At 36.9% G+C, this 26,441-nt stretch overlaps 3 protein-coding genes across 3 annotated transcripts; 2 read left to right on the top strand and 1 right to left on the bottom strand.

The window, feature by feature from the left end:
• The first annotated feature begins 5,276 nt into the window (after positions 1–5,276).
• Positions 5,277–14,669, top strand: LOC120070180 (signal peptidase complex catalytic subunit SEC11A-like). Its single transcript, XM_039022039.1, has 8 exons — positions 5,277–5,555; positions 6,184–6,296; positions 12,815–12,886; positions 13,021–13,056; positions 13,550–13,595; positions 13,818–13,905; positions 14,011–14,068; positions 14,370–14,669. Exons 1-8 carry the CDS (start codon positions 5,477–5,479, stop codon positions 14,418–14,420), a joined length of 543 nt encoding a protein of 180 aa, XP_038877967.1. The 5' UTR covers positions 5,277–5,476; the 3' UTR covers positions 14,421–14,669.
• Positions 14,670–15,747: 1,078 nt separating this feature from the next.
• On the top strand, positions 15,748–17,643 carry LOC120083298 (pentatricopeptide repeat-containing protein At1g52640, mitochondrial). Its single transcript, XM_039038988.1, has one exon. The coding sequence runs from the start codon at positions 15,748–15,750 to the stop codon at positions 17,335–17,337; it is 1,590 nt and encodes a 529-aa protein (XP_038894916.1). The 3' UTR covers positions 17,338–17,643.
• A 688-nt stretch (positions 17,644–18,331) lies between these two features.
• Positions 18,332–21,182, bottom strand: LOC120083293 (pentatricopeptide repeat-containing protein At1g52620). The gene has a single exon (XM_039038975.1). It carries the CDS (start codon positions 21,049–21,051, stop codon positions 18,562–18,564), a length of 2,490 nt encoding a protein of 829 aa, XP_038894903.1. The 5' UTR covers positions 21,052–21,182; the 3' UTR covers positions 18,332–18,561.
• Between the last annotated feature and the right edge of the window lie 5,259 nt (positions 21,183–26,441).

The raw sequence follows: 26,441 nt of genomic DNA, 5'->3' as shown, positions 1-26,441 counted from the left end.
TAATCAATCGAAAAGGCCCTCCCTCAACTAAGGTAAGAAGGATGATGGTTTTTTTTTCAAACAAATTAACGATTTATGAGATTTTCGAGGTTTTAGAAATATTCACAAAGATGTTATATTCTTTTATGAAATTAGAACTATTGCTTAACACTGAGATATAGAGATACATGCTTTATTCAGCAAACTATGTTTTCATATCATGTTCATTATGTAAGTATATTTTAAAAAGAAAGTCACTCATTGGGTATTTTTAACTCACAATTTTCAAATGTTTTCACTTTCCCTAGGTAGCGACCAATTCCCTAGAGCCTAACCGATTTGTCAGTCTACCACAAAATTCAAAGATCCCAGCGAAATAGAAGCGGTGATCCATCATATTTTTTTTTAAGTATTGAGACTATCATATACATATTAGGGGCAAAGGATAGAACCTTAGATGACACTGATGTAGTATAAACCTATGTAAAGTTATTTGATTCTATATATAAGGTTGGAAGTGTTTCTGCGTGATAATAGAATTTGCATGTCTGTATGTCTAGATGAAGATATGTGAACAGAAGTTATACATGTGAATATTAACTGTCTATCAAGTATAACAGGTACAAAGGAGACAGGTTTCAGAAGTCGATTGGGCAATGAGTGTTATAAGAGGGTTGACATCTACTGTCTTCACACCTCTTTTTAGATTAAGAAGGTAGTCTGGGAGGGAGTGTGGCAAGTTGGTATCAGAGCATAAGATTTTGGGAAAATAGGATCATGCATTAGACTAGGAGCATGTCAATATTGTAATGTACTTAATGATTGTAAACTATTATAGGAAGGATGCCTTAAAGAAATGGCAGAGTGAGTAAGCAGATGACAGACAAGGATCGTGACCCTACCAAAGATCTTGTAGTACAAGGAGATCAAGATCCTATCAGAGAACGGGAAGTACATGGGGACTGTGACCCTACTAGAGATCCAGTAGCATGGGAAAGCACATCTAAGGGAGAGTCTAGTATCCCTCAGGATAGAGTTGACCTTAACATGGAGAACATGGTCTTTGTTGGGATAGCACAGAGATTAGCAGCTAGTGTGAGATCCGTACAAGTGGATCCAGAGAAGAAATATGGAATAAAAAGGATGAAAGCACTAGGTGCAATGACGTTTGAGGGTACGAAAGACTTGGAAAATGTCAAAGTTTGGTTGGATTTAATTGAGAAATGCTTCCATGTGATGAGGTGTCTCGAAACCAAAAGGTTGAGTTAGTGGTATTTATGCTCTAGAAAAGAGCAGAGAAGTGGTGGAAAGTCTTAGACTCTAGGAGGAGTGATATTGAGGCTATGACATGGGAAGAATTCAAGAGGGCCTTTGAAGACAAGTACTACCTCTGTTCATTTCTTGAGACAAAGAAAAACTGGTCCAAGGATAGATGTCCGTTGCAGAACATAAGCAGAAATATACTGAGCTATCTCAGTATGCTTCCACTATTATTACTGAAGAGAAAGATAGATGTAAGTGATTTGAGAACAATTTGAAGAATGAGATCTGAACTCTGGTAACTGCCATAACCAACTGGACAGACTTTTCCTAGTGAGTAGAGACGACAATGAGAGTTGACAAGTAAGTTGTTCATAGAATCACATTGCTAAATTCTCACTTTGCTTGACAAGTAGTTATTAGTTAAACATATTTGATAAGAGGTTGTAACTCAGGACAATGGACAGTAATAATATTAGCATGCAAATGGGCATAGATAATACCATGATAGATCAATTGTTGTCGAATGTGTACTACTAGTGACGTCACTAGTAAAGTATGACTAGTTTTTACAAAGTTCAATGGTGATACTTGGTATGTTATTTTTATCCCTTGTGTACAATTGAATCTATTTCAAATGTCAACTATATAAGCTCATAACCTAAAGTATGTGGCTTATTCATTTCACCGAATTTGGTTTTTCACTTTGGTTTTAGTTATGTCCTTTCTTTTAATCTCTGTCCTAGTTAAAATACATTTAGCCTCCTCTCAACCAATAAAGTTATGTGTACATCGTGACTTTTGTAATGAATTTTTGCTATCACATTTAATTGAACTATGATCCACCTCCTTAAAGAGAAAAAAAGATCCACTTAGTGATTCTTTGACTCACCTAGGTTAGATTGATCATTCTAGCATGACTATATTAAATTATTTTTTTAGTTTTAAAAAATCTCAACCATGGCAACTTGAGTTAAGTCCATATTTATCAAATATAATTTATATTCAACTAATTTCAAAGTCCAAACATTTGTATTCAATCACACAAGTTATTATAATTGTCATATACTGGTCTCTTCCTTGAAGTTGAAGATTTGATCTCTTATTTCAATGATTTTTGTATTAAGAAGAAAGAAAAAAAAAAGACACTAAGGGGGCGTTTGAGGCAAAAAGTTGGTTATTATAGTCCTAGATTATTATAGTTGGGTTACAATAATTTGTTTTTAGGGTGTAGATTATTTTAGTTTATGTTATGATAGTATGTATTTGAGGTGTAAACTATTTTAGATTGAGAAGTGTCATAGTAAACACCATATCAAATAAAAAAAAATGATGAATGTAAAATAGTAAAAATTATGGAAAATAGTAAATACTACTATAGCAAATAGGGGTTTTGAAATAGTTTTGACGGTATTTAGTTGGAGAATACAAGATAGTATTTATTAGAGCAAGAGATGGTTATTATAGTCTTAGGATAGTACTTGCCCCAAACACACCCTAAGTGAAAACTGAGTCAACTCACTTTGTTGACTCTTCTTTTATTTTTTTTGCAAATGGTTGCCAAGTAGGGTTGGTAACAGGGTGGGGCAGGGCCAGAGATGCACTCCCCATCTCCATCTCCATCCCCGTAGGGATTTCTAATCCCCTTCCCCGCCCCATTTTCCCTTTTGAGGAATCAGAGTCGAGATCGAGGAATCCCCGTTTGGGGGTTTTAGGGGTTTGGGGTTTAGCCCCGCGGGGAAAAATTTTTCATATTTTATTTTTTATTTTAATTATTTTTATTTTAGAATCAATACATTTTTATATTTACATTGAAATAATTATACTTTTTAGGTAACAAGTTGGTAATATTATTGTTTTATTTATTTAAATTAATAATTAAAAATATTTTAACATCTTTTTATTTTTAATTTAATAAAAGTTAAAGTTAATTGTATTATGAAATAAAAAAAAAAGTAAAAAACCAAAAATAGTAGCTTAAGTTATTGTTTATATATATATATATATTAAAACAATTATTCGGGTCGAGTCGAGGTTAGGGACGGAGCAGGAATACCCTTTCCATCCTCGCGCCCGTCCTAACGGGTCCCCAGTTCGACCCCATCCCTGGTCAAACTAGAGACTCCCCACCCCGATCGGGCAGGTACTCGTAGAAACCTGATCCGCGAGAATTTTTGCCAACCTTACCGCCAAGTGACAACTGCATTCATTCCTCCTTTGTGATTTCACTAATAATTTAAGTTCAATAAATTTTGTCAAATAAATTTCAAATATACTAAGTTATGGATCAATTTTAGAAATGTCAATTTTTCAAAAAAGTTGTATTCTTTCACAAATTAATATTACCCTTGAGTTCTTGACTGTTAAATTACCCTTCAATAAAGATCTATTGAAATTTTGGATACAAGTGATACAAATTAGGATATTAACAAGAACAAGTGAATGGTTAATCGCAATAGTGCGATGGTGTATGTGTTAAATTTTCCTTCTAACAACACACTATTCTAAGTCCTATTCGTCCAAGACTCAAATTAATTTCTACTCCAGTATTTTTCCATTTTGAGATCATATATCCAAGAGGCAAATATATGTAATGCTTAGGCGTAATGAAGCGTGGTGTCATGGTGTGTGCTTATTCTATCTTGAATAAAGGAAACAAAAACAATGAAAATGCTAGTTCATTTTCAAGTTAAGCGATTGAGATGTAAAAAATCATAGATCCGAGGCTTTTATTCTCCAGTGGAGTTGTTAATTGTAGCACCCGCATTTTATTTGACATTGCTTTCCACATCATCATGACTTTAGGCACAAAGCTCTATAAAAAAAAAAAAAAGATAATAGGATTTTAAGTAGCTATCTAGACATAAACTTTTACATGTATAAAAAAAAGTAATAGTACTATTACAATTTTGTGTGAGGTATTTGTGGTAAGAAGTGAAGTTGTGAATTTGAAGAGTTATAAAGTATTGGTCCCACGATGCAAGAAGTTAACAATACAACAAATTGATGTTTGGAAAAATTAGCTTCTAAGTCCCTGAGTTTAGGGTTGGCAACGGGGTCGGGGCGGGAGGACTCCTCATTCCCGTCCCCACGAGGGTATTTCCCCTATCCCCGGCCCCATTCCTGCCAATTGAAGGCAGGGACGGGAACAGGGATTCCCTGTCAGAAAATGGGTCCCCATGGAGACCCATCCCCCTCCCTTTTTTTTAATATATATATATATATTAAAAAAATAAAAAATTTAATTGGGGACGGGACGGGGCGGGGATACCCTCCCCTTCCCCGACCAGGGACCTGGTTAGAATCCCTGGTTTGACCCCATCCCTAGTCAAACTGGGGATTTTTGCCAATCTTACCTGAGTTTTGATAAATAGATGTGTTTGATTTCTAGTTTTTCAAAATGTATTCTTCAAGTTTTTAAGAGTAAGTGATTCTAAGTCTTTAAGTTTTTAAAATAGGTTTAAAAGGATCCTCAAACATTTTTTTTATTATGATCTTGAATAATTATGTCATTTTTAAATTAGAAGAATAATTACTAAAGATTATCTCTACTCTAAAATTATTTTAAAAAAATATTTTTAATTGTAAATAATATATAATTCTTTTTTAAATTAAAAAAAATGCCTTCAAGTACTTTTTAAACCTATTTTTTAAAAACTAAGGTGGTAAAACATCAATTTTGAAAACTCATGGACCAAACACACTTATTCTTCAAAACTTAAGAATAAAAAGGTAATTCCTAATCATGTTTTTTTAGTTGTATAGTCGATCAGTTTTTTGGACCAAACAAAGAGTGAAGTACACGATTCCACTTCCTCCATACAAAGTCGTGAAATCGAGAGGATTGTGAACTACTTTAAACCTACAATGTAAAGCATTGATAAGATATTATTTAGTAATAGACCCTACAAACTACTGGAACTATAATGTAAAACGTTGATAAGATATTATTTAGTAATAGACCCTACAAACTACTGGAACTACTTAACTCCAAACAAAAAATGGGAGTTCACAACTCCAAATTTACAAACTCTTGGGCTAAACAAATGAAAGAGCTTTTGGATACTTTTTAATAGTTTAGCCTTGAATTAGTATAATATAATCAAGAAATTTGACGCTGCAAGAAAACGAGTCTCCTTATTTCGGTCGGGGTTGTCTTCTCGAAGATCGGCGGAGAGATTTTGAAGTAAAAACCGAAACCGGAAGGAGAATTTCGAGCAAACAGAGGAAGTGCCCAATGGGGTGGATCGGAGAAACCATGGATTCCATCAAATCCCTTCAGATTCGTCAGGTCCTTTCCCAGGCCGTCAGTCTCGGTTAGCGCGCGCTCTCTCTCTCTCTCTAGTACGAGCTTTCGCGGTTGTTCTACGGATCTCGGTTCTTCTAGGGAGAAATTATATAGTGGGCTGTGATTGAAATTTGAAATGTTGGTTGCTTTTGGCGCTTGGATCTTCAAAGAACAAGAGTTTCACAAATCACACCTAGCTGGGTTTCTCTGCAATTCATGTGCAATTTTTAAAATTGGATCGACGAGGGTTTTAGTTTGTCTGCTAATTCGTGATATCAATTAACAGATTTTTAGTTGTTCTGGTCCAATTTGGTTTTCGAATTTTGTTTTCCTGAAAGAAATAGCGAAAGCGAATTGTTGTCATTTTCACGTATATGAGTTTATTTTTCGATTGTACGATTAAAGATCTTGTTGAAGGAGTTCATTTGTCTTGGGAGATTAATGGTTGCTTTAAATTCATTCGCTTTTGGTTTGTGCTAGTCTCTGTAAGTTGATTTTTCACATGAAGGAATATTATGAGAATACATGGGTTCCTGATACCAAATAAACACATGTTTCAACCAGTCTGAGTTTACATTAACTAACTTTTTATATGAAAGATATTCTTCTTTAAATTTATGGGTTGAAGATGAGTAGTTCTGTAATTGTTTTTTCAGGCATGATTGTAACATCTGCCCTTATAATATGGAAGGCATTGATGTGCATTACTGGTAGCGAGTCTCCTGTTGTTGTTGTTCTTTCTGGGAGCATGGAACCTGGATTTAAGAGGGTAAGATGATGATAGCTGTGACGGATTTTATAAGTTTGCTCATGGAACATCTTTTGGTTTCTCCATTGAAATAACTTCTGAATATGTTTGTCCATTGAGATTTATTTTCCTTGTAAATTTTATTTTTAATTATGGTTTACTAAACATTTAATTCTCTTATTTCTAAGTATTGAATTCTAAGGATTTGCTTCTTGGGGTAGTTTGACAATGATTCAGACAAGTGTGCTGTAATTTTGATTTTAATATGGTTATGTTAGCTCATCGGCCTATCATTTTTGCACAGTGTAATATTGATTCTAAAAGGGTGATGCTTACATGTCTACCTATCTGAGACACTCGGTTATGTATTCACTGTTTCGGCTCAAAATAGCCTAGGAAGTCGAGACCTCCTCCCCTTACAGCTTACAAGCTTAATTCTAAGATAAAAATTTGATATCCATCCCTCCCCCTACCTCATATTTTTATACTAAATCAGTCACCCTCAAATAACATATTAATAACAGATTTCTTCCTCCTCCCCTAGTGGTCCCATCTCTAACTACTTTTATTCTCTCCCTCATTTGCATTTGTACCCCCTTTCCTATTCTCTTTGTTAATTCTCCTTTCATATTTTCTAAATATGGGGAAGACGATTGGCACTGCCCAATATGACAGAGGCCTATATTTCCTTTCTGTAGATGCTTCCTCCAGAAGCTTGTTTAGGGCTAGTCTTTTATCTTCGTTTACTATATCTGAAACAAATTATTTATTGTGGCATTTTCGTCTTGGACATCCTAGTTTTCAATATATGCGATATTTATTTCCTCATTTATTCCATAATGTGAATGTTTCTTCATTATCTTGTGATGTCTGTATACGTGCTAAACAACCCCGCGTGTCGTTTGTTTCTCAGCCCTAAAAACCTACCCAGCCTTTTCATCTAGTCCACATTGATGTTTGGGGTCCCTCAAGCGTCTTTACCCTGTCTGGTAAACGGTGGTTTGTAACTTTCATTGATGACCATACCCGACTTACATGGGTATATCTCCTTGCTGATAAGTCCGAGGTTTTATCTACCTTCAAACAGTTCTATACCACTGTATTAACACAATTCAACACAAAGATTGCCATTCTTCGGAGTGACAATGGTCGTGAGTTTGTTAACCACACCTTCCAGGAATTCCTAGTGTCAAAAGGGATCATCCATCAAAACTCGTGTGCATATACTCCACAACAAAATGGGTTGTTGAACGGAAAAATTGCCATCTCATTGAAGTTGCTCGTTCCTTGATAATTCTAGCGTCTCTTCCTTCGTACCTGTGGGGAGATGTGGTTCTTACCGCAACTCATCTAATTAATAGAATGCCTTCACGAGTTCTAAAGTTTCAAACCCCTCTTGAGTGCTTCAAAGAGTCCTATCAGTCTACCCGTCTTATTCCTGAGGTTCATCTTCGTGTGTTTGGGTGTATAGCCTTTGTTCATACTCATGGTCCACACCGGACTAAGTTTGCTCCATGAGCTACAAAATATGTGTTTGTCGGGTATCCCCTTCATCAGCGATGCTATAAATGCTTTCATCCATCTTCCAGAAAATATTTTGTCACTATGGATGTCACGTTCCTTGAAGATAAACTGTTCTTTCCCGTTAGTCATCTTCAGGGGGAGATCACGAATGAAGAGACTAACAGTTCCACGTACTCCGTACCCATTAGCCTCAATCTTGAGCCTAAGTCTATATTCCTGAACCTGAGCCTAGCCCCAATGTTTCCTGACCTAGTCTACCTAGTCTTGAACCTAACTCTGCTTCTGTTGTTCCCAGTCTACCTAGTCTTGAACCTATCTTGCTCCTGTTGTTCCGTGTCGGTTCTTCCTTACTAGACAAGTGCCTGCATAACATACTATAGGAAGAATCTCAGAAAGGAAATTCAGGAAACCTCTGGTGTTCCATCAGAAAGTGTCCAAGCGTCAGAACAGCTTAAGGTTCAAGATCCGTTATTTTAGAGGAGTCTTGAAGAAAAAGTCTGGGAACATAGAAAATGATGAAAGAGCTCAGAGAAGGTTGAAACTTTAGGAGGTAATGAGGTGCTGAAAGATCCTCAAGAAGTTGCAGAATTGTCTCAAAAGTCTAATATTGAAGAGGGACAGAAGAAACTGACATTATGATACCACTATGGATATGCCAATTGCTTTGAGAAAGGGAACCAGGTCATGTAAAAATACCTTTGCATAGTTTTTTGACCTATAGTAAATTATCTCCTGGTTTTAAAGGCTTTTTCTACTCAGCTGGATGCTCTAGCAATACTACCAGTGTACATGCGACCAATGGAAGTTCCCGAGTGGAAAGTAGCAGTAATGGAGGAAATGAAGCTCTTGAGGCAAATAAGACTTGGGAGTTTAGTAGCTCTCCCTAGAGGTCAAAAAACATTAGTTGCAAATGGGTGTTCACAGTGAAGTATAAGTCGACGGAACACTCGAGAGGTATAAAGCCAGATTAGTTGCTAAAGGGTTCACTCAGACGTATGGGATTGATTATTCGGAAACTTTTTTCCCCAGTGGCTAAGTTTAAACACGATTCGTGTTCTTCTGGCTGTCGCCGTAAATAAAGATTGGCCCCTACATTAACTAGATGTAAAGAACGCCTTCCTAAATGGTGAGTTGAAAGAGGAAGTTTTATATGAGTCCACCTCCAGGTTTCGAAGCTAAGTTTGGGAATCATGTTTGCAAACTCGGAAGTCTTATATGGGTTGAAGCAGTCCCCTAGGGCATGGTTTGAACAGGTTCACCGTGTTTGTTAAGTCCCAAGGGTTTGTTCAGGGGCATTCTGATCATACCTTGTTTACCAAAAAATCACCCTTAGGAAAGATTACTGTGTTGGTAGTGTATGTTGATGACATCATCCTATCAGGGGATGACACGGCAGAAATTGCTAAGCTAAAACAAAGGATGGCAGATGAATTTGAAATCAAGGATCTTGGTAGTTTAAGGTGTTTTCTAGGGATGGAAGTGGCAAGATCAAAAGCAGGAATATCTGTATCTCAGCGGAAGTACACTCTGGACTTGTTAAAGGAAACAGGAATGACTGGATGCAAACCTATTGACACTCCTATTGAGGTCAATAGCAAACTGAAAAGTATTTCGGATGGAGTTCCTGTGAATAAGGAGAGGTATCAACGCTTAGTAGGAAAAATGATTTACTTGTCTCATACTAGGCCCGACATCTCCTATGCTGTGAATGTAGTAAGTCAGTTCATGCAGAGTCCATATGAGGAGCACATGGAAGCTGTGACTCGAATTTTGAGATACCTGAAGTCCACCCTTGAGAAGGGCTTGGTGTTCAGGAAACATCACACTAAGCATCGAGGCATATACTGACTCAGATTGGGCCGGATCTGTGACTGATAGAAGGTCAACCTCAGGGTACTGTACCTTTGTATGGGGAAATTTGGTAACTTGGCAGAGTAAAAAACAGGGTGTAGTGGCTAGAAGTAGTGTTGAGGCAGAGTATAGAGCTATGAATCTAGGAGTGTGTGAAGAAATCTGGTTGCAGAAAGTTTTATCTGATCTTCACGAGAGTAGTCTGGGGCCCATGAAGCTGTATTGTGATAATAAGACTGCCATCAGTATTGCGAATAATCCCGTGCAACATGATAGAACCAAACATGTGGAAATTGACAGGCACTTTATTAAAGAAAAGTTAGACCGCAGAGCTATTTATATTCCCTATGTACCTTCAGTCCAACAGATTGCAGATGTTTTTACGAAAGGGTTATTGAGATAGACGTTTGAAGCTTGTATTAGCAAGTTGGGTCTTGCCGATATCTATGCCTCAACTTGAGGGGGAGTGTTGAAATACGTTGAATTAGCCCTAAGGGCATTTTTGTAATTTATGCTATATTTGCTAAATTAGGGTTTCACCTCATTCTATTTATATCTGAGGTTGGGTCTATTGTACGTATGACATTAAATAATAAGTCCTTTTTTACCGTGGTTTTTCTTTCCTGAATTAGGGTTTTCCACGTAAACTCCTTGTGTCGTCTTCTTTTCTTCTATTTCAATAGATACCTATACAGCCTGACATTCACCGGTCCTGCCCCCGACTTGAGCTCAATATGATGCTTATGGTGTCGCATTGGATGTAGTCCCTCTACTGATTGAAAGATTGATTGGTACTTTCTTAGAATTTCTTGGATTTCTGCTCGGTGTTCTTCCTTCAATCGGCCTCCGTCCTCCCTCTCAGTGCTCAAAAGAGAATTCAACTCGAGTAATATAACTTGGCCCTCTTCTCTGACCAGTTTCATCATCGATTTCAGCGAGATTTGGGCTTTCATCAGACTGTGGTCCCCCTTCAAGTTCACCCGCCAATCTTTGATTTGAAACTCCATCTCCGACGTTCCCCAATCACACTCAACCCGTCCTAAAGTCATTAGCCATTGTACTCCCAACACCACATCAGCGCTGCCCAGAGGTAAAGGGAACAAGTCATTGATAATAGTGAGGTTAGGGAGATTAAGAGTTACCCCTTTACAGATACCCGTTGTCCTCACTGAAGTTCTTGTCCCCAACATGATCCCGTAGCTTGTCGTGGGCGTCTGTGGTAATTTCAGGGTCGACACTAGCTCTTTATCGATGAAATTGTGGGATGCTCTGCTATCGATGAGAACGACCACATCCCTGTCCCCGATAGCTCCTCTAACCTTAATTGTTCGGGGCGAGTCAATTCCCGCCAGCAAGTTGAGGGAGAGTTCTGCCGCCTCGTGATCGGTAGTCTCCATCACCATCGATTCCAGCGTAGTGGTCGCTGGAGCTTCAACTTTGCCTGACTTTTTCTCTGCTTCGTCTGTTCCTTCTTCCTCATCGTGGTACAACAGGATACTCAATTCCTTTCTTTTGCATCGGTGCCCCGGCGTATATTTTTCTTCACATCGATAGCATAGCCCATTGTCCCTCCGATTCTGCATTTCGCTGTCGGACAACCATTTGAATGCACCGGCCGTGAATGATCTCCCATTTACGTCTTTTAGTGTGATTGAGTTAGAAGGTGTACCTCCCACGTGGGTCGGGTTGAGAGAAACTGTTTGGGCAATCGATTGTGTGTTTTGGTTCGGGGTAGGGTTGGGTTGACCCGTGGTTGTATTGAGCCCCGAGTTCGAAGACGCCCCTGTAGACTTCGATGGATTTGGGCTGCCTTTGCCGCATTTCTTCCTTCGGGCTTCCTCCGTGTCTTCGATGATCTAGGCCATCCTCATTTTCTCCTTCAGCCCAATTAACTTAAACATTCTCATCTCGATTTGGATATCATTCTTCAGCCCACTAACAAACTTACTTTCCAACATTTCGTCTGAAAGGTCCTTCAATGGTCCCGAAAGCTGCTCGAATCGCCGCCGGTATGCACGAACGCTGCCGTCCTGCTTCAGAGTAAGGAACTGGGCTCTCCGATCTTCTTTGACCGGTAGGAAGCGCAGCAAGAGCTGCTCCTTAAACTTTGCCCAGGTATTCATTGGTGTTCTCTCTTCCTCTCATTGATGCCATTCTAACGCTTCACCTTCCAAACACAGAATCGCGGCTTCGATTTTATCCTTCTCCGATAAACGATTAACTACGAAATACCTTTCTACTCTGTGAAACCAACCCATTGGATCTTCTCCTATTTCCCCTTTGAATATCGGAATTTCCAGTTTTGGCAACTTCATGTCGAACAACAACGCTTCTCTTCTCTCGCCGACATCCTCCCTCGCCGGCTGTTTCCCTCTGTCTGTCACCGTTTTCTCCGATGACCCTGATTCCCCTTCCTTGAGTATTTCCGATTTCTTCGACCATACTTCCAGTGCACGGATCATTTTCTGCTCCAGAGTTTCTCCCAAGGCTTCGATCTTTGCTGTCATCATGCTCTCAGTGATTTGTTGCATCTCCCCAAACCGCTGATCCATCCTATTTTCCATTCCTACTTGTAGTAAGGTGAGTTGTTCTTCCACAGCTGATAATCTTGCTTCCATCTTCTTCACCATACCCTTCCCAAGAACGAACGACTTTGATACCAAATTGATTGAAACTCGGTTATGTATTCACTGTTTTGGCTCAAAATAGCTAGGAAGCCGAGACCTCCTCCCCTTACAGCTTAGAATGAAAATCCGATATCCATCCCTCCCCCAACCTCATATTTTTATACTAAATCAGTCACCCTCAAATAACAGATTAATAACAGATTTCTTCCTCCTCCCCTAGTGGTCCCATCTCTAACTACTTTTATTCTCTCCCTCATTTACATTTGTACCCCCTTCCTATTCTTTCTGTTAATTCTCCTTTCATATTTTCTAAATATGGGGGGTCTATCACTGTCATCCTTTGGTGGTTTTGTAACATTTTTAAGACTCCTTGGCATCCTTAAGTTTATCAAGTTGTCTTATTATTCTAAACTACCAGTTGTTTAATCTCTGGTGAAATGAAAAGATGAAATGATTATTATAACATGGCTGCATTTTAGCTTTACCAGTTAAAGTTTGATTTCATTATCTAACTTTCATCATTCATATCTGATGCAGGGGGATATCTTATTCTTACACATGAGTAAGGATCCTATCCGTGCAGGAGAGATTGTTGTTTTTAATGTTGATGTAAGTGCAGTGCTTTGAAGGGGTATACTTCTTGTGATTATATTTGAAATCTGCGTATATTTTATTTTCTTATTGTTTCACTTTTGTTGCTAACATTTTTCTGAAAAGATTATACTCTTGTTTATCATTTGTAGGGTCGTGAAATTCCAATTGTTCATCGTGTAATTAAGGTAAGCCTCTTTTAAAGATGATCTTGTCACTTATGTACTATTCGGAACTGGTCATCATTTTTCAGTACCCTGTCTTCACATTTAATCAATCAACGATATGTGTTGCACGTATATTCGAGTATTTTATGTTAGTTATTTGGGATAGCATTATGTTCTATTATATTTATCTACAGTTTTTGGCGATTGGGAATATGAATGACATTTCTATCTAAAAGTGTAGAAGTTAAAATAATAACAAATAGTCATCTGGCACTTTGCAGATTAATAAACTAAACTTTGTAACAAGGAACATATGTTATGTTCTTTGCATCCTTGTCTGTGAAATTTCATATTTCTTTTCTTTTTCTTATCTCAACTGTAAACATATACCTGCTGCCAGACATTATTTCAAGCTTTTGTTTGGATTAACTGTATGCCCTTTTATTTGGTTAAACCTTATTAATTAGTAATCTAGTCTCTGCTTTGTTTACCCATAATCTAATTGTTTTCTCAGGTTCATGAGCGACCGGATACAGGAGAAGTTGATGTTCTTACCAAAGGTGCCTGCTCTTAAAATTAGAATAAATAGTGTAGTTTATAGTATGCTCTATTATGCAAACTTTTGAACATATGCATTGTCCTTTTATAAGGAAAAATAAAAGTATGAAGCTGACCTTATTCTTTTATGATTCACAATTTCAAATATGCATGCTCAAAGTTTCATAAATCTGATAAATTCCTGTTACCTTAAAGTACTCACCCTTTCTTATATTTTCTATTAGGGGATAATAACTATGGGGATGATAGGCTTTTGTATGCTCAAGGTCAGCTTTGGCTTCAGCGGCATCATATCATGGGAAGAGCTGTTGGGTGAGCACTATAAACTTGTTGTCTCATTGGATTCATTTATTGATGCCATTCAAGGGTAGGGATAGGTAGGTACATTTATGCTAATGCATGTGTTGTCTTCTTCAGATTTTTACCTTATGTTGGCTGGGTGACTATTATTATGACCGAGAAGCCGATTATCAAGGTTTGTAGATCATATCTGACTACTTCCTCCCAGTAGTTTTGTGGTTTCACATGATCATATGCATTTCCATGTTTGAAAAGAATTTTGAAACTCGGCATTTTGGCCACCAGGCGCCCGAGCATGAATGTTTGGACTTTGGATTTACCCTCCAATGGTCCTGGGTTCAAGCTTATGGGTTGAAAACTTTACTCTTTCACATATACGGGATGTTCTTCACTGGATACAAATTTTCAACGATCATGCATATGTTTGGTATAATATAAGAGTTGGAAATAATTTTCATTTTGTTTCTTGTTTGCAGTATATTCTCATCGGAGCGTTGGGGCTTCTTGTCATAACTTCAAAGGACTAAGAGCAAACCAAAGTAGCAAAGAAGAGTACGTAATACAGAAAGATTTCCAAAGTACTGTCCTTTGTATATTGGACCTCCAACTTTTCTTTTGTTAGCCCTTTAACCTCTCTTAGTCCTGTTTTTGTTTACGATACCCCTACATTTGATTATCGAGTATTTCTCATGGAAAACTAGGACTAGAATTGTATCGGAAACTCGGTTCGGTTTTTACCATTCTCTATTGATTTGATGAGCACGTCTTGCCAACTATGACCACTTGGATTTTGTTTGACAGAATTGAAACTAGAACTAGAATTAGAATGAGAATTACAAAGGATTTTGGAGGATGTGTTTGGTTACTTGAGATGGGGAAATCAGATTTGTTCAAGCAGGTTGTTGTATTAAGAATTCAGGGACTGAATTCTGGTTCCTGTCATTTTCTTTTCGTGAAAAATAAACAAATTCAAATAATATTAATCGAATGAATTTGCTTATAGAAACCATTTGAATCAATAAAATCAACTATTGTTAAAATATGGAGAGTATAGTTTAATGGTAATTGACATTAATACTCCTATTTGTTGTACTAATGAAAATAATAAAATCAACCATTAATCTAATGGAAAATTAATCAAATACTAATCAAATTCATCTAGCTAAGTAGATATGATATTTTTTGGTTTTGTATCTTAGAAGATTGAATTGGCTATAAAAGATAGAATATTAAAAATAAACCAAATAGAAATAATATATAGGAAAAAATCAATTTTGACCAATAAACTTTGTCAAGTTATATCAATTTTAACCATAAACTTTCAATCAACTCATATTAATATAAACTTTAAAAAGTGTTACAATTTTAACCATTGAAATGGATAAAATTAAAGGAAAAAAGAAAGAAAGAAAGAGCATTAGAACTAAAATTTTAGTTGAAATTCATTAATTTTGGTTGACCAAGTTATTCAGATTTGTGCATTGGTAAGTTTTATTGAGATTAAGAAGCTTTTTTGGTTAAAATTAGTGGATGAATTATAAAAAAATAGATTGAGAATAAAAATTACATTATTATTTTTTAAAGGCAAAATTAAAACATTTAATAAACAATAATACCTCAACTAAAAATTACAACATGCTCTACCATCGGCTTGTGATTGAGAATCGAATTGCTTTTGAAGACAAGACACTGCGTGTCGACTTGCTGGAGCTCGTCGCTTTGATTACATTGAGCATTTCCTTCAGCATCAGAAGACTCTTCCACCGGTGCTGAAGAGCCTTCTCCTCCAATTTCCAAATTTCAAGGAAGAATGCCGACGACAGTTCTCTGCAACCAAGCTCTGTGATGGGCCCAATGGCCATTAGAGCCTTCTCCTCCAAATTCCAAATCTCCATTTCACTCTTCTCCTTTCTCTTAAGAACCAATCCTTTCGCTCACCAACGCCCATTCACTTCTCCCGCTACAGCGACACACGCAGGATCAGACTCACCACTTCCATTCCTCGTCAGTGAGATATCTCGCATCCTCAGCGATCGCAGAAGCCCTCACCATGACTTGGACCTCAGCCTTTCCTCCTTCTCCTCCAATGTATCCACTGACCTCGTCGAGCAAGTTCTCAAAAGGTGCAAGAATATCGGATTCTCCGCCCACAGGTTCTTCCTCTGGGCTAAAAGAATTCCGGGTTTTGAACCCAGCGCTGACAGCTATCGCATTCTCGTTGACATCTTGGGAAGCAGTGGGCAATTCGCTATTTTGTGGGATTTTCTTACAGAAATAAGGGAGACTCGGTGCTCTTTGATCACCCAGGAACTCTTCTGGCTTGTTTTCAGAGCTTATAGCAGGGCTGACTTGCCTCAAGATGCTATTCGGGCCTTCAATCGAATGGTGGAGTTCGGGATGAGGCCTGGTGTTGATGATCTTGATCAGCTCTTGTATATTCTATGTAAGAGGAAACATGTGGCTCACGCCCAACAGTTTTTCGATAAAATTAAGAGTGGGTTTAATCCGAGTGTGAAAACTTACAGTATTTTGACGAGGGGTTGGGGCGATGTGGGTGACTCAAACAATGCTCAGAAGGTGTTTGATGAAATGCAGGAACGAGGTTGTTTGATTGATGTGCTTGCTTACAATAGTCTCTTGGAAGCTCTGTGCAATGCTGGGAAAAGGGATGAAGCGTACAAGATGTTTCAAGAGATGGGTTCGAATGGTGTCGACCCAGATGCTGGTACATATTCGATTTTCATCCGCTCAAGTTGTCAAGAGAATGATTTGCATACGGTTTATAGGGTCCTAGAAAGAATGAAGAGACACAACCTTTTACCTAATGTGTTTACTTATAACTGTGTTATCAAGAAGCTTTGTAAAGATCAAAAGGTGGAAGAAGCCTACCAACTTTTGGATGAAATGATTGAGAAAGGAGTTACTCCAGATACATGGTCCTACAATGCAATCCAAGCATATCATTGTGATCATAGCGAGGTCAATAGTGCTCTTAACTTGATAAAGAGAATGGATAGAGACAATTGTGTTCCTGATAGACATACTTACAATATGGTTTTGAAATTGCTAGTAAGGGTGGGAAGATTTGACAGAGCCAATGAAGTGTGGGAGAGTATGGGAGAGAGAAGATTTTACCCTTCTGTTTCAACTTATGCTGTCATGATTCATGGTTTCTGCAAGAAAAAATGGAAGTTAGAAGAAGCATGTAAGTACTTTGAAATGATGATTGATGAGGGAATACCTCCATATATTTCTACTGTTGAGTTGTTGAGGAACCGACTTCTGGGGATAGGCTTCAAGGATCACGTTGAGATTCTTGGTGATAAGATGAGAAGAAGCACTTCTTGTTCCATACAAGAGCTGGCAAATGTGATGAGTGGTGGCAAATGCCATGAGGTTCACCGCATGTCAAGAAATGAAGATACAGAGTTTGAAAGTGACTGAAGAATAGAGTGTCAGCCAGAGGCATCTTGTATACAAAAGAAGAAGTTGCACCAATCTTCCAAATACAGCCTTCTTGTAATTTATTTATGATCCAGTTTCTCGCAAGGACACAGCAACTTTATGTGTTCTCGACTTGCTACAATTTTATGCTAATATACTGGCCGTTTATATAAACAGTGGTCAGTCAGTAGAAAAATCTTTTCACTCTTTCTGGGGTAACACCAAGAGAGTATGGGCAGATCCAGAACTCTACACCATACTCCTTTTAAAATACAATGAATAATTATGTGTTTTATAATTTCTCCATGCCTTTTACCAAGAACGTTCCAATTTGGAGAGAGGAAGTGACTAACAAGTCTACTTTTGCTTGAAAATCCAGGAACTCAATTGGAAAACAGTTTACACAAAATTCTCCTTTGTTTCCAGCTTACCAAACTCTATTATCTGGATTTTGATCAGATAGCAACCTCCCAGGAAAGCAGTCATGAGAGTCAATCAGATATCTTCCATTCACTCAAAAATCCTCCGGAGATGAAAATTAAGTCATTGCAATATGAGTTCCAGATGTTAGAAACAGTCTTGCAACTGATATGACCCAACAAAATAAGCCCGAATTTAGAAAGTTTACGTACAATGTACAACTCAGAAGTGCTTGAGCTTCTAGCCTCTTAGAAGGTCACACTAGACTCTAGGCTTTTGGGAGAGAATCCTGCGGTGCTTCAACTACTATGGTGTACCTAAATGACCCTCTCAATGATATGCTTCTTATTGGCCCCCTTCAAAGCAGAAAAGGGAGATCTTGTGGACCTTCAGTATCAAAGCTTATTTATGGCTCATTTGAAATGAACGAAACAGTTGGATCTTTGAAGATAGAGATGAATTTTACTCTTTTTTTTTTTATCATCTTTTGTATACAGCTCTCACTTGGTGTAAACTCACCCTATCTTTTTGTGATTATAGTCTTACATCTCTTACTACACAGTGCAATACTATCTCTCATGACAATTTGTCCTTTTGTAATTTCATACTATCAATAAAAAATTTCGGACTGTTTGTCATAATATATATATACATATATAAGCCAAGATGTGAAAATGGCCAACTATCTGAGCTACATCGCTGCTGAAACCCAACCCACAGATAAAGCTAGCACAAAGTAGTTCAAATTTCCCTCAGTTGTCCAGATTGAGCCATCTGGCTAACTATCTTTTTGTGATTACAGTCTTACATCTGTCTTTGTGGCTCCCTCAAATTGTTCAAATCTTGATTAGGAGACTCGTAACCCTTAATCATAGCCTGCAAAATTTCTGAAGCCTCAGAAATACCTCCCTGAGTTATAGACTTATCTAGTTCAAGTGAGTATTTCAAGGCAATTTGGAGTTCTCCTTCATTCAAATCACAAGAAATAATGTTCCTCCATTCTTTTGATTTTCCTTCCAAGCAAATGCCATGTATTAACGCAACAAAAGAAACAGCATCAGGACAAAGTCCCAAAGACAGCATTTTATCGCGCAATTGTAAGGCAGTTTTAACCATTCTATGCTGACAAAGGCAAATGAGAATACAATTGTAAGCTGCAGCCTTTCGCGTCCATCCATCACCAATCATTCTAAAAAAGAAGTCCTCAAACATCGATCTGGAATTATCATGTAGATTATTTGGTCCTCTTGAAACTGCAGCAGCATTTGTATTTATAAACCCATTTACTAGATAATGAAATACAACATCATTAGGAGTGCATTTGTTAATCAACATTAGCTCAAAATATGATGCAGCTTTTCCGAGCTTAGCTTCTTTGCAAAAGCTTCGTATAAGTATACTGTATGTGACGACACTAGGCTCCAACCCATGAGATTGCATCATGCTAAAATGTTTTTCAGCCATCTTAATTTCTCCCTTTCGGCAATATCCATTGATCAAAGATGTGTAAGTGATAACATTAGGCTTGCAGTTCTGCTTCACCATCAATCCAAAGACCTTCAGCACAGCATACATGTCGTGTTGTTTTACGTATCCATCAATTATGGTGGAAAAAGTAAATACGTCAGGAGCATGATGTGCACTCCTCATTCTATCAATGCATAAAATTGCATCGTTCATCATCCCGAATTTAGAGAAACCTTTGATCATGACGTTATATCCCACAACACCAGGGTCTATACCCTTTTCAATAGTGAGTTGAAAGATTTTCATTGCCTCATCAAGGTTGCCATGCCTAATGAACCCATCCACTAAAGTAGCATAAATAAATGCATCGGGTGCTATATGTTGGTCAAGCATCTCTGTAAGCATCATCTTGGCCATGGAAAGCTTCCCTTTCTTGAAAAGTCCATTCATCAAAACATTGTAGATATTGGCATCAGGTAAGACTCCTCGTTCCATCATTCTGTCCCGGATTGTCAATGCAATATCGACTTCGCCTGCAACAACAAGTCCATGGATTATAGCTCCATATGAAACCCTATCAACTTCATGCCCTCTTGTTGACATCTCGATGACCAAATCTGAGGCCCTAATATATTCCCCTTGTTTATAGTAGCCATGAACAAGAGGAGTATAAGCGAACTTATCCGGTGCCAATCCTCTCCTTATTGTTTGTTCCAAGAGCTTCTCAGCTTCCTTAACCTCCCCCCTGCTACATAAATAGTTTATTAGAGTATTATAAGTCACAAGATCTGGTGTACAGCAATTCTCAGTCATTTCTTTAAGTGTATCCTTTGCTTTAGTGTCGTAACCGAGCTTATATCGAGCATCAATAATGGTATTATAAATCTGAACGTTAACACTCAAGCCCCTCTCTTTCATTTCCACCAAAAGAAGATCAATAGCTTCAAAGATTCCCACCTTGCAAAAACCATTTACCAGGGAACCAAAAGTTTCTAGAGTAGGTATAAATCCTTTCATCTTCAATTCCTTAAAAAGTTTATACGCACTTTCAACCTCACCCTTCTTGCAATATCCATCAATGAGAGTATTGTAAAACACAATGTTGGGTACACAGCCTTTCCCCCATCTGGATTCAATCAGCTTCCTACCATCCTCAATTCTACCTTCCAAACATAAGCCCCTCACCATGATACAAGTAGTATAATTATCCATACAAATGTCATCACCATTATCTCTAGAAACCATTTCATCATACAGTTGGTGTGCAGTTTCGAGCCTACGGTGTTTAACGAGCAAATTAAGCAAAGAATTGCAAGCATACATACTTGGAAGACTGTTGTGCAACTTGACGACGCCATGATAGACCTCAAGAGCTTTATCAACCGACCCAACATCCGCATATGCGCAAAGTACATTACTCAGCGCTTCACGGGTTGGGATGGTTTCTTTAGTTTTCATATCTTCGAGTGTGAACTCAATCTCCGGAAACACTCTAAACTTCGATAGAAGTTTTAACAGCGAAGAATAGGCACTCCCATTTAGTGAACCGGAGGGGGAATTCTTTGACGCCCAATCGAAGAACTTCAAACCCAGTACTACATCATCAATTCGGTCTAAAACAAAATGGGTAACGTCTACGACGGGTATATCGGATTCAGTGAAGTGGGTATGAAGGGATTGTTCCCACTTCTCGTGGGACTTGAGAATTTGAATGGTATCATTAACAAGCCTCTTGATGTCGCATCTGAGAGGGAAGGAGCAAGAAGAAGATGATTCCGGTTTGAAGTTGTGGAAGGGCTTGATACGAGAGAGAACGGTTTTAGACATGTAAGAGGAATCGATGATTTGAAGGATTAGATTTATGGGTCTGAAGACTGAAGGTGATCGCTCTGCACAAAATGCAGTTTCTGCGGAAGAGACGATGGATGATTATACTGTCTGATAAGAACTTTTGAAATCCTTTTTAAATTGATATATATACTACTGGGTTTCAAATTTGGAAAATTGGATAAATTATGTAAAAGTATATTAAAATAGATCGTCATAGAATGTTTGATAGATTATATGTGATAGATAGTGATATTTTGCTATATTACAAAATTACAAAGATAAATTTCAGTTAAGCCTAGAAAACATTTTTTTTTTTATAAAATTGTTATTTTTTTAAACATTTTTAATATTTTTAATATCTATTAGATATAAAATTGAAAATTTATAATTTTATTAGACATTTTAAAGAAGTTTGTTAGAGTTAAAATTGAGAGTCTATAGATTTAATTTAGGGGAAAAAATACTTTTTAATCCTTAGATTTTGGATCTAGTTTTTATTTGGTGTTTAGGTTTTAAAATGTTACAATTTTAGTTTATGCTTTGAGTTTGCTTTCAATTTAATCCCTAGGTTTTCAAAATGTTACGATTTCATCTTGAGATTTGAGTTTTGTTTTACTTTTGTTCATAGATTTCAAGATTTATACTTTTAATAGTGCAACAAGAAACCGAAAAACCAAACTATCTACCAATAGGGTTTGATTTTTAGTATAAAATTGGACATCTTGATTTGTATTTAGAGAAAACAAAAACTATTGGTTCGAATAGGTTTTTGATTGAAAAAATCAATCAAAACCAAATCAAATCCTTGGTATGTATATAGCTAGTATCTTTTAGTATTTTAATTATTATGATGCATATATATATATGTTTTTTTAGAAAAAAATATTAATTATTATGAAACATATATGTTTGCTATTTAGAAAAGTGCCAAGAAAGAGACAAAAATGTCTAATTTCAATTTAGAAGAAAAAGAAGAAGAAGAAGAAATAGACCAATTTTAATTTGAAAATAGTAAAAATGACCCATTCAAAACAAATGTGGAAATAAAAATAAAAAATTCGAAGAAAAAAAGAAAATGTCAAAAACTGAGAACCAAATCAATGATAAATCGAACCAAATAAAAACCAAACAATTGGTATTATTCTTTATTGGACATCAGCTTAGATCCCTTTTTTTTTTATAAAACTGATTGGTTTAGTTGGGTTTCTTGGTTGGCCTCAAAATCGAACTTGACTATCACTCCTACTTTTAATCTCGGTTTTTCATCAAATACTCACTTTTTGTCTTCTGTGATAATGTTTATTAATTAAATTAAAATAACTATAATTAATTAAGTTTCACTATTAGCATTCTCCCATTGTGGCATAGTGAGCCTCGCCCTCTACCTAGTCAAGGCCAAGGGAATGAACCCAAGTCTACAACCCAAGTGCCTCTCTTCTTGTGGCTTGGTCAACCTTTGGACTTAATTTTTGGCGTCATTCTCGCTCTTCTCTGGCTCATCTACTATTAAGCCTCGCTAAATTTAAATATGTATTTAAGTCCAAAATCACCTATAACATTAACCTCCATTTCTAAGTTGGAAATCATGGTTCAAGTAGTCATTGTGGCAATTTGGACTAGGATTATTCAACTTGGGAGTATCGTTTTCTCTTTCATTGCATGTTCACACATGCTTAGTATTATGTACCAGTCTATACACTTCTTGTTGCGAGATCCATCTTAGACTTTAGTAGTTAATCCAGTCAAACCCTTTTGAGGTCTAACTGATTTTCAAACATGTCTCTTTGCCCGTAGGTGAAATTATGTGTGAAATCATATAACACCCACTGATAAGTCTCATTTATGAGGCTTATTTTGCTTTAAAACCTAAGTTATTGGTTTGTTTTAGCTTTTTTTTCTTTTTTCTTTTTTTTTCTTTTGCTTAATTTACAAATGAATCTTGTATAATTGGAAAGAATTCTTGTGAGCATGTTAAATAATTTTGATCCTTGATTTTAGTTTTCGTGTTTTTATGAAGTTTAAGTACGAAAATTCCATAATTTTAATTTTGATGCAACTAAAATCTTGGCCAGCTATACAAAACTTCAAATAAGGTAAGAGTATCGAATTTCAATAGTTTTGGAAAGAATCAAGTGATTTCACCCTCAATTCTCAGTGATTTTGTTAAGTAAGCTTTCTCTTCAATTTTCGATTCAAACACTTTATTTTTCTATTTTTCTATTGCACGTCTAAAGGGTTCGTGCTACTTTTCTATTCAATCAAGTGGGATTTTTTTGGAGATTGGATGAACCCTTATTAATAGATTGGGTATTAAGACCAAACTCTCATTGACAAAGGGTAAGTAGATTGATTGAGGACAATTTGTAGTGGGTTCCTCTCGAGTATAGGCTAGTTCTTTACCAATCCTTTCTCTCCTTGACAAGTTTTCAATTATTTTTCATCTTTCTCTTGTCTTTACTTGTATTACGTTTATCATCTTATTAGTATTTTATTTTATTTCATCGTGAGCTAAATTATTTCTTGGGATTCAAATATATAAATATCCCAATAAAGGAGAACAAGTCTTTCTTGTACGAAAAGTAACTTTGCTCATTCTCATATCATGATTCATTTTTATTGAGTTTATGTCCATTATTAGTCTACATTGATCATCTAGATTAGTATACAAAAATTGTGTTTAATATATATATATATATATATATATATATTTGAAAAGGCATTGTAATTAAAATGTGGGGTGGGGGAATCGAACCTCAGATCTCAAGGTTAATAATACAAGCACTATGCTAATTAAGCCATGCTCTTGTTGGAAAATTGTGTTAAATATTGAAAGAGTTTTTTTTAATATATTATAAATAGTTTTTATAAAAGAAATTTAGGAAAATAGCTTAGACATAAGACTTTGTTTTTTCACCTTTGACATAAGACTTTGTTTTTTACCTTAAACATAGGGCAAAACCTTTAGGACGTTGGATTGTGTTCTCATTTATTTAACTTTGCATTAGCCATAGACATATAGGTTTTGTTGGGGGTTGAGTCATAAATCTTGTGGTTTGTAATGTATAAACAAAATCCATTTATTTAATAAAATAGGGAGTCATTTTATTTGACATTTAGACTTGTGTAACTCAATCCAATAAAACTAAGATCCAAGGTTATTTAGTGTAACTTGAACAGTATGTGGTTGATATACAGGTAGATCATGTTCAAGTAATAACCAAAAAGGTCTATAGTATATGGATAAGGTTGGGTGCCTTATCCTGGTAATACTATAGATACAATCTACTTTGTAAGTGTTACAAACGATTTGATCCAATTCATTCATGTATAGACATGCGAGTGAGGGTATCCTATACAAAAAGTTTGTATAAGACTGGACCGTGAAATAACTAATCTCTCTTTGTAACACCTTTGACTGAAGAGATTAATATCTCATAGGATGATCATATGTAACTCGTGTTCGGGTTGATGCCCTAAATCTCGTGGGTCTTGTAATTTTAAATTTTATTGTACAAACACTTTATTTATCTAATAAAATAAGAGGTATTTTATTTGATATTTAATTGTATTAACCCGTAAAAACCAATTGATAGCTGGTAGAAATACAAGTTATTGCAGAATTTTATTTAGAATTATGAGAACTAACAAGCAAAATATGTGGTGATAATACTAAGAATTCATGTGAAAAGTGAGCTTGTGTTGATCAACATTGAAAATCTTGGCTAACCCAATATTATACGTTATTCTGTGTCAAAATGTCTATTTTTGTAGCTATCGCAAGAATCAATGCATGCGCTGAAGCCAGGCTATCGCAAATTCGATCGCATGTGGTGAACCCCAAACCATCGCAAGGGTGATCGCATACGTTCACCTCATGGATGTCGCGGCTACAAAGTAATAACCATGATAGAAGGGTGATCACAAGGTTGGTGGAATGCGATGGTACTTTGGCAAAAACGAGCATAAACGCATACCTTGGGAGTACCGAAAAGATGATGTTGACATTTCACCTACCGCGCTGTTAGTGGCAGTGATTCAGAGCAGGATCATCAATGCTATCGGCGATTGAGCTCTATAAATAGAGCTGTAGAGCCTAAATTCAAAGTATCCGAGCTTCTACTTTAAGGCAGATCCTTGTGATCACAGATGAGACGTGAGAAGACATTCTTTGAGAGTTCTTCATTCCTTCAACCCATTCCGAGTGACGGCCGGAGCTTTGCCAGAGATAAATATCGAGAGAGACTACTCCACCTCCCATCCATGGCACCATCGACAGCCTTGACATACATTTGATGGAAGCAAGAGATTGCCTATATCTAGCCCTCCACCTCTCTTCTTATCTCTGTATTGTATTACATTTTGGCCTAAGAAATTAATACATTTTGTAATCAATGCATCTCTTTATTTCCTTCGGCTCCATCTTCATTTACTTCTTCTTTATCATCCCTTACTTTCATTGCAACAAACTAAGTAAGATTGTAAGAGTATCACATACTCAATCATGCGGCATAGACATATGAAGCATGTAGCAAACCACAGTGAGGTGTGCGTTGCGCGAGTATAGTGGGTTGATCCTCTTTGCTTAGTGTGAGGTTGTAGCAACGCTTGTCTATGAGCAGTCGCAATGCTTGTCTATGAGCTGATCAATGGCGACTAACTGCCCGAGAGGGTAAGTAGTGGAACTCACTAAGCAAAGTAAGCAGTGTTCCTAGAGATAGGAATAATCTTATGTTCAACACAACCAGACTTTATGTGATCATCTTGTCTTATGTATGCATCATTCATCCTTTGGATGTACTTGAGAGAGTAGTCTAAAGATAGAATTTAGGCTTGAGAGAGTCGGATTAGATCGCATAAGCAAGAGTAGAAACTTAGACATAAGTTCTATCTGCTATTTACACGTCGCATGCGCCCTAGAAATAGGAATGGTAGTATGCGGTCATCTTGTCTTATGTGCGCGTAAGCAAGAATAGAAACTTAGAAATAAGTTCTCTCGATAGTTTTCGCATATGCATCACATGCGTATATTTGTGTATAGCATGATCACATAACTATTCTTTAATAGCTGGAGGTTACCCTTGCGATCAAGCTTAATGATGCAGTGAAGTTATCCCCTCCACCATTTTATCTATTTTTCCATGCATCTTATTACGCGTTACAGTTGCCGCGTCTCTACTAACTCCCATAGTCATACTTCCATTGCTTAATCTATTTAGTTAGGAGTAGGAGTAGCACATAGTTTTTTAACTCCCTTATTCTTTTATTCATCGCTGCAAACAGATTACTTCGCAACATTTAGTTTCAAGTCCCTGAGTACGACCTCGGATCACCTCGAGAAACTTGCGATCTCGTTATACTTGGCAAGAGAGCAAGAAAACTTGTGGTAG

Source organism: Benincasa hispida, chromosome 1, assembly GCF_009727055.1.
Source record: "Benincasa hispida cultivar B227 chromosome 1, ASM972705v1, whole genome shotgun sequence".
NCBI lineage: Eukaryota > Viridiplantae > Streptophyta > Magnoliopsida > Cucurbitales > Cucurbitaceae > Benincasa > Benincasa hispida.
This window is presented reverse-complemented; position numbering and strand designations above follow the sequence as displayed.

Coding starts and splice junctions, on each gene's coding strand:
- LOC120083293 (XM_039038975.1), bottom strand. CDS start 21,051: ATGTCTAAAACCGTTCTCTCTCGTATCAAGCCCTTCCACAACTTCAAA.
- LOC120070180 (XM_039022039.1), top strand. CDS start 5,477: ATGGGGTGGATCGGAGAAACCATGGATTCCATCAAATCCCTTCAGATT. Junction 13,596..13,817: donor AGTTGATGTTCTTACCAAAG/GTGCCTGCTCTT, acceptor ATTTTCTATTAG/GGGATAATAACTATGGGGAT. Junction 13,906..14,010: donor ATCATGGGAAGAGCTGTTGG/GTGAGCACTATA, acceptor TGTCTTCTTCAG/ATTTTTACCTTATGTTGGCT.
- LOC120083298 (XM_039038988.1), top strand. CDS start 15,748: ATGGCCATTAGAGCCTTCTCCTCCAAATTCCAAATCTCCATTTCACTC.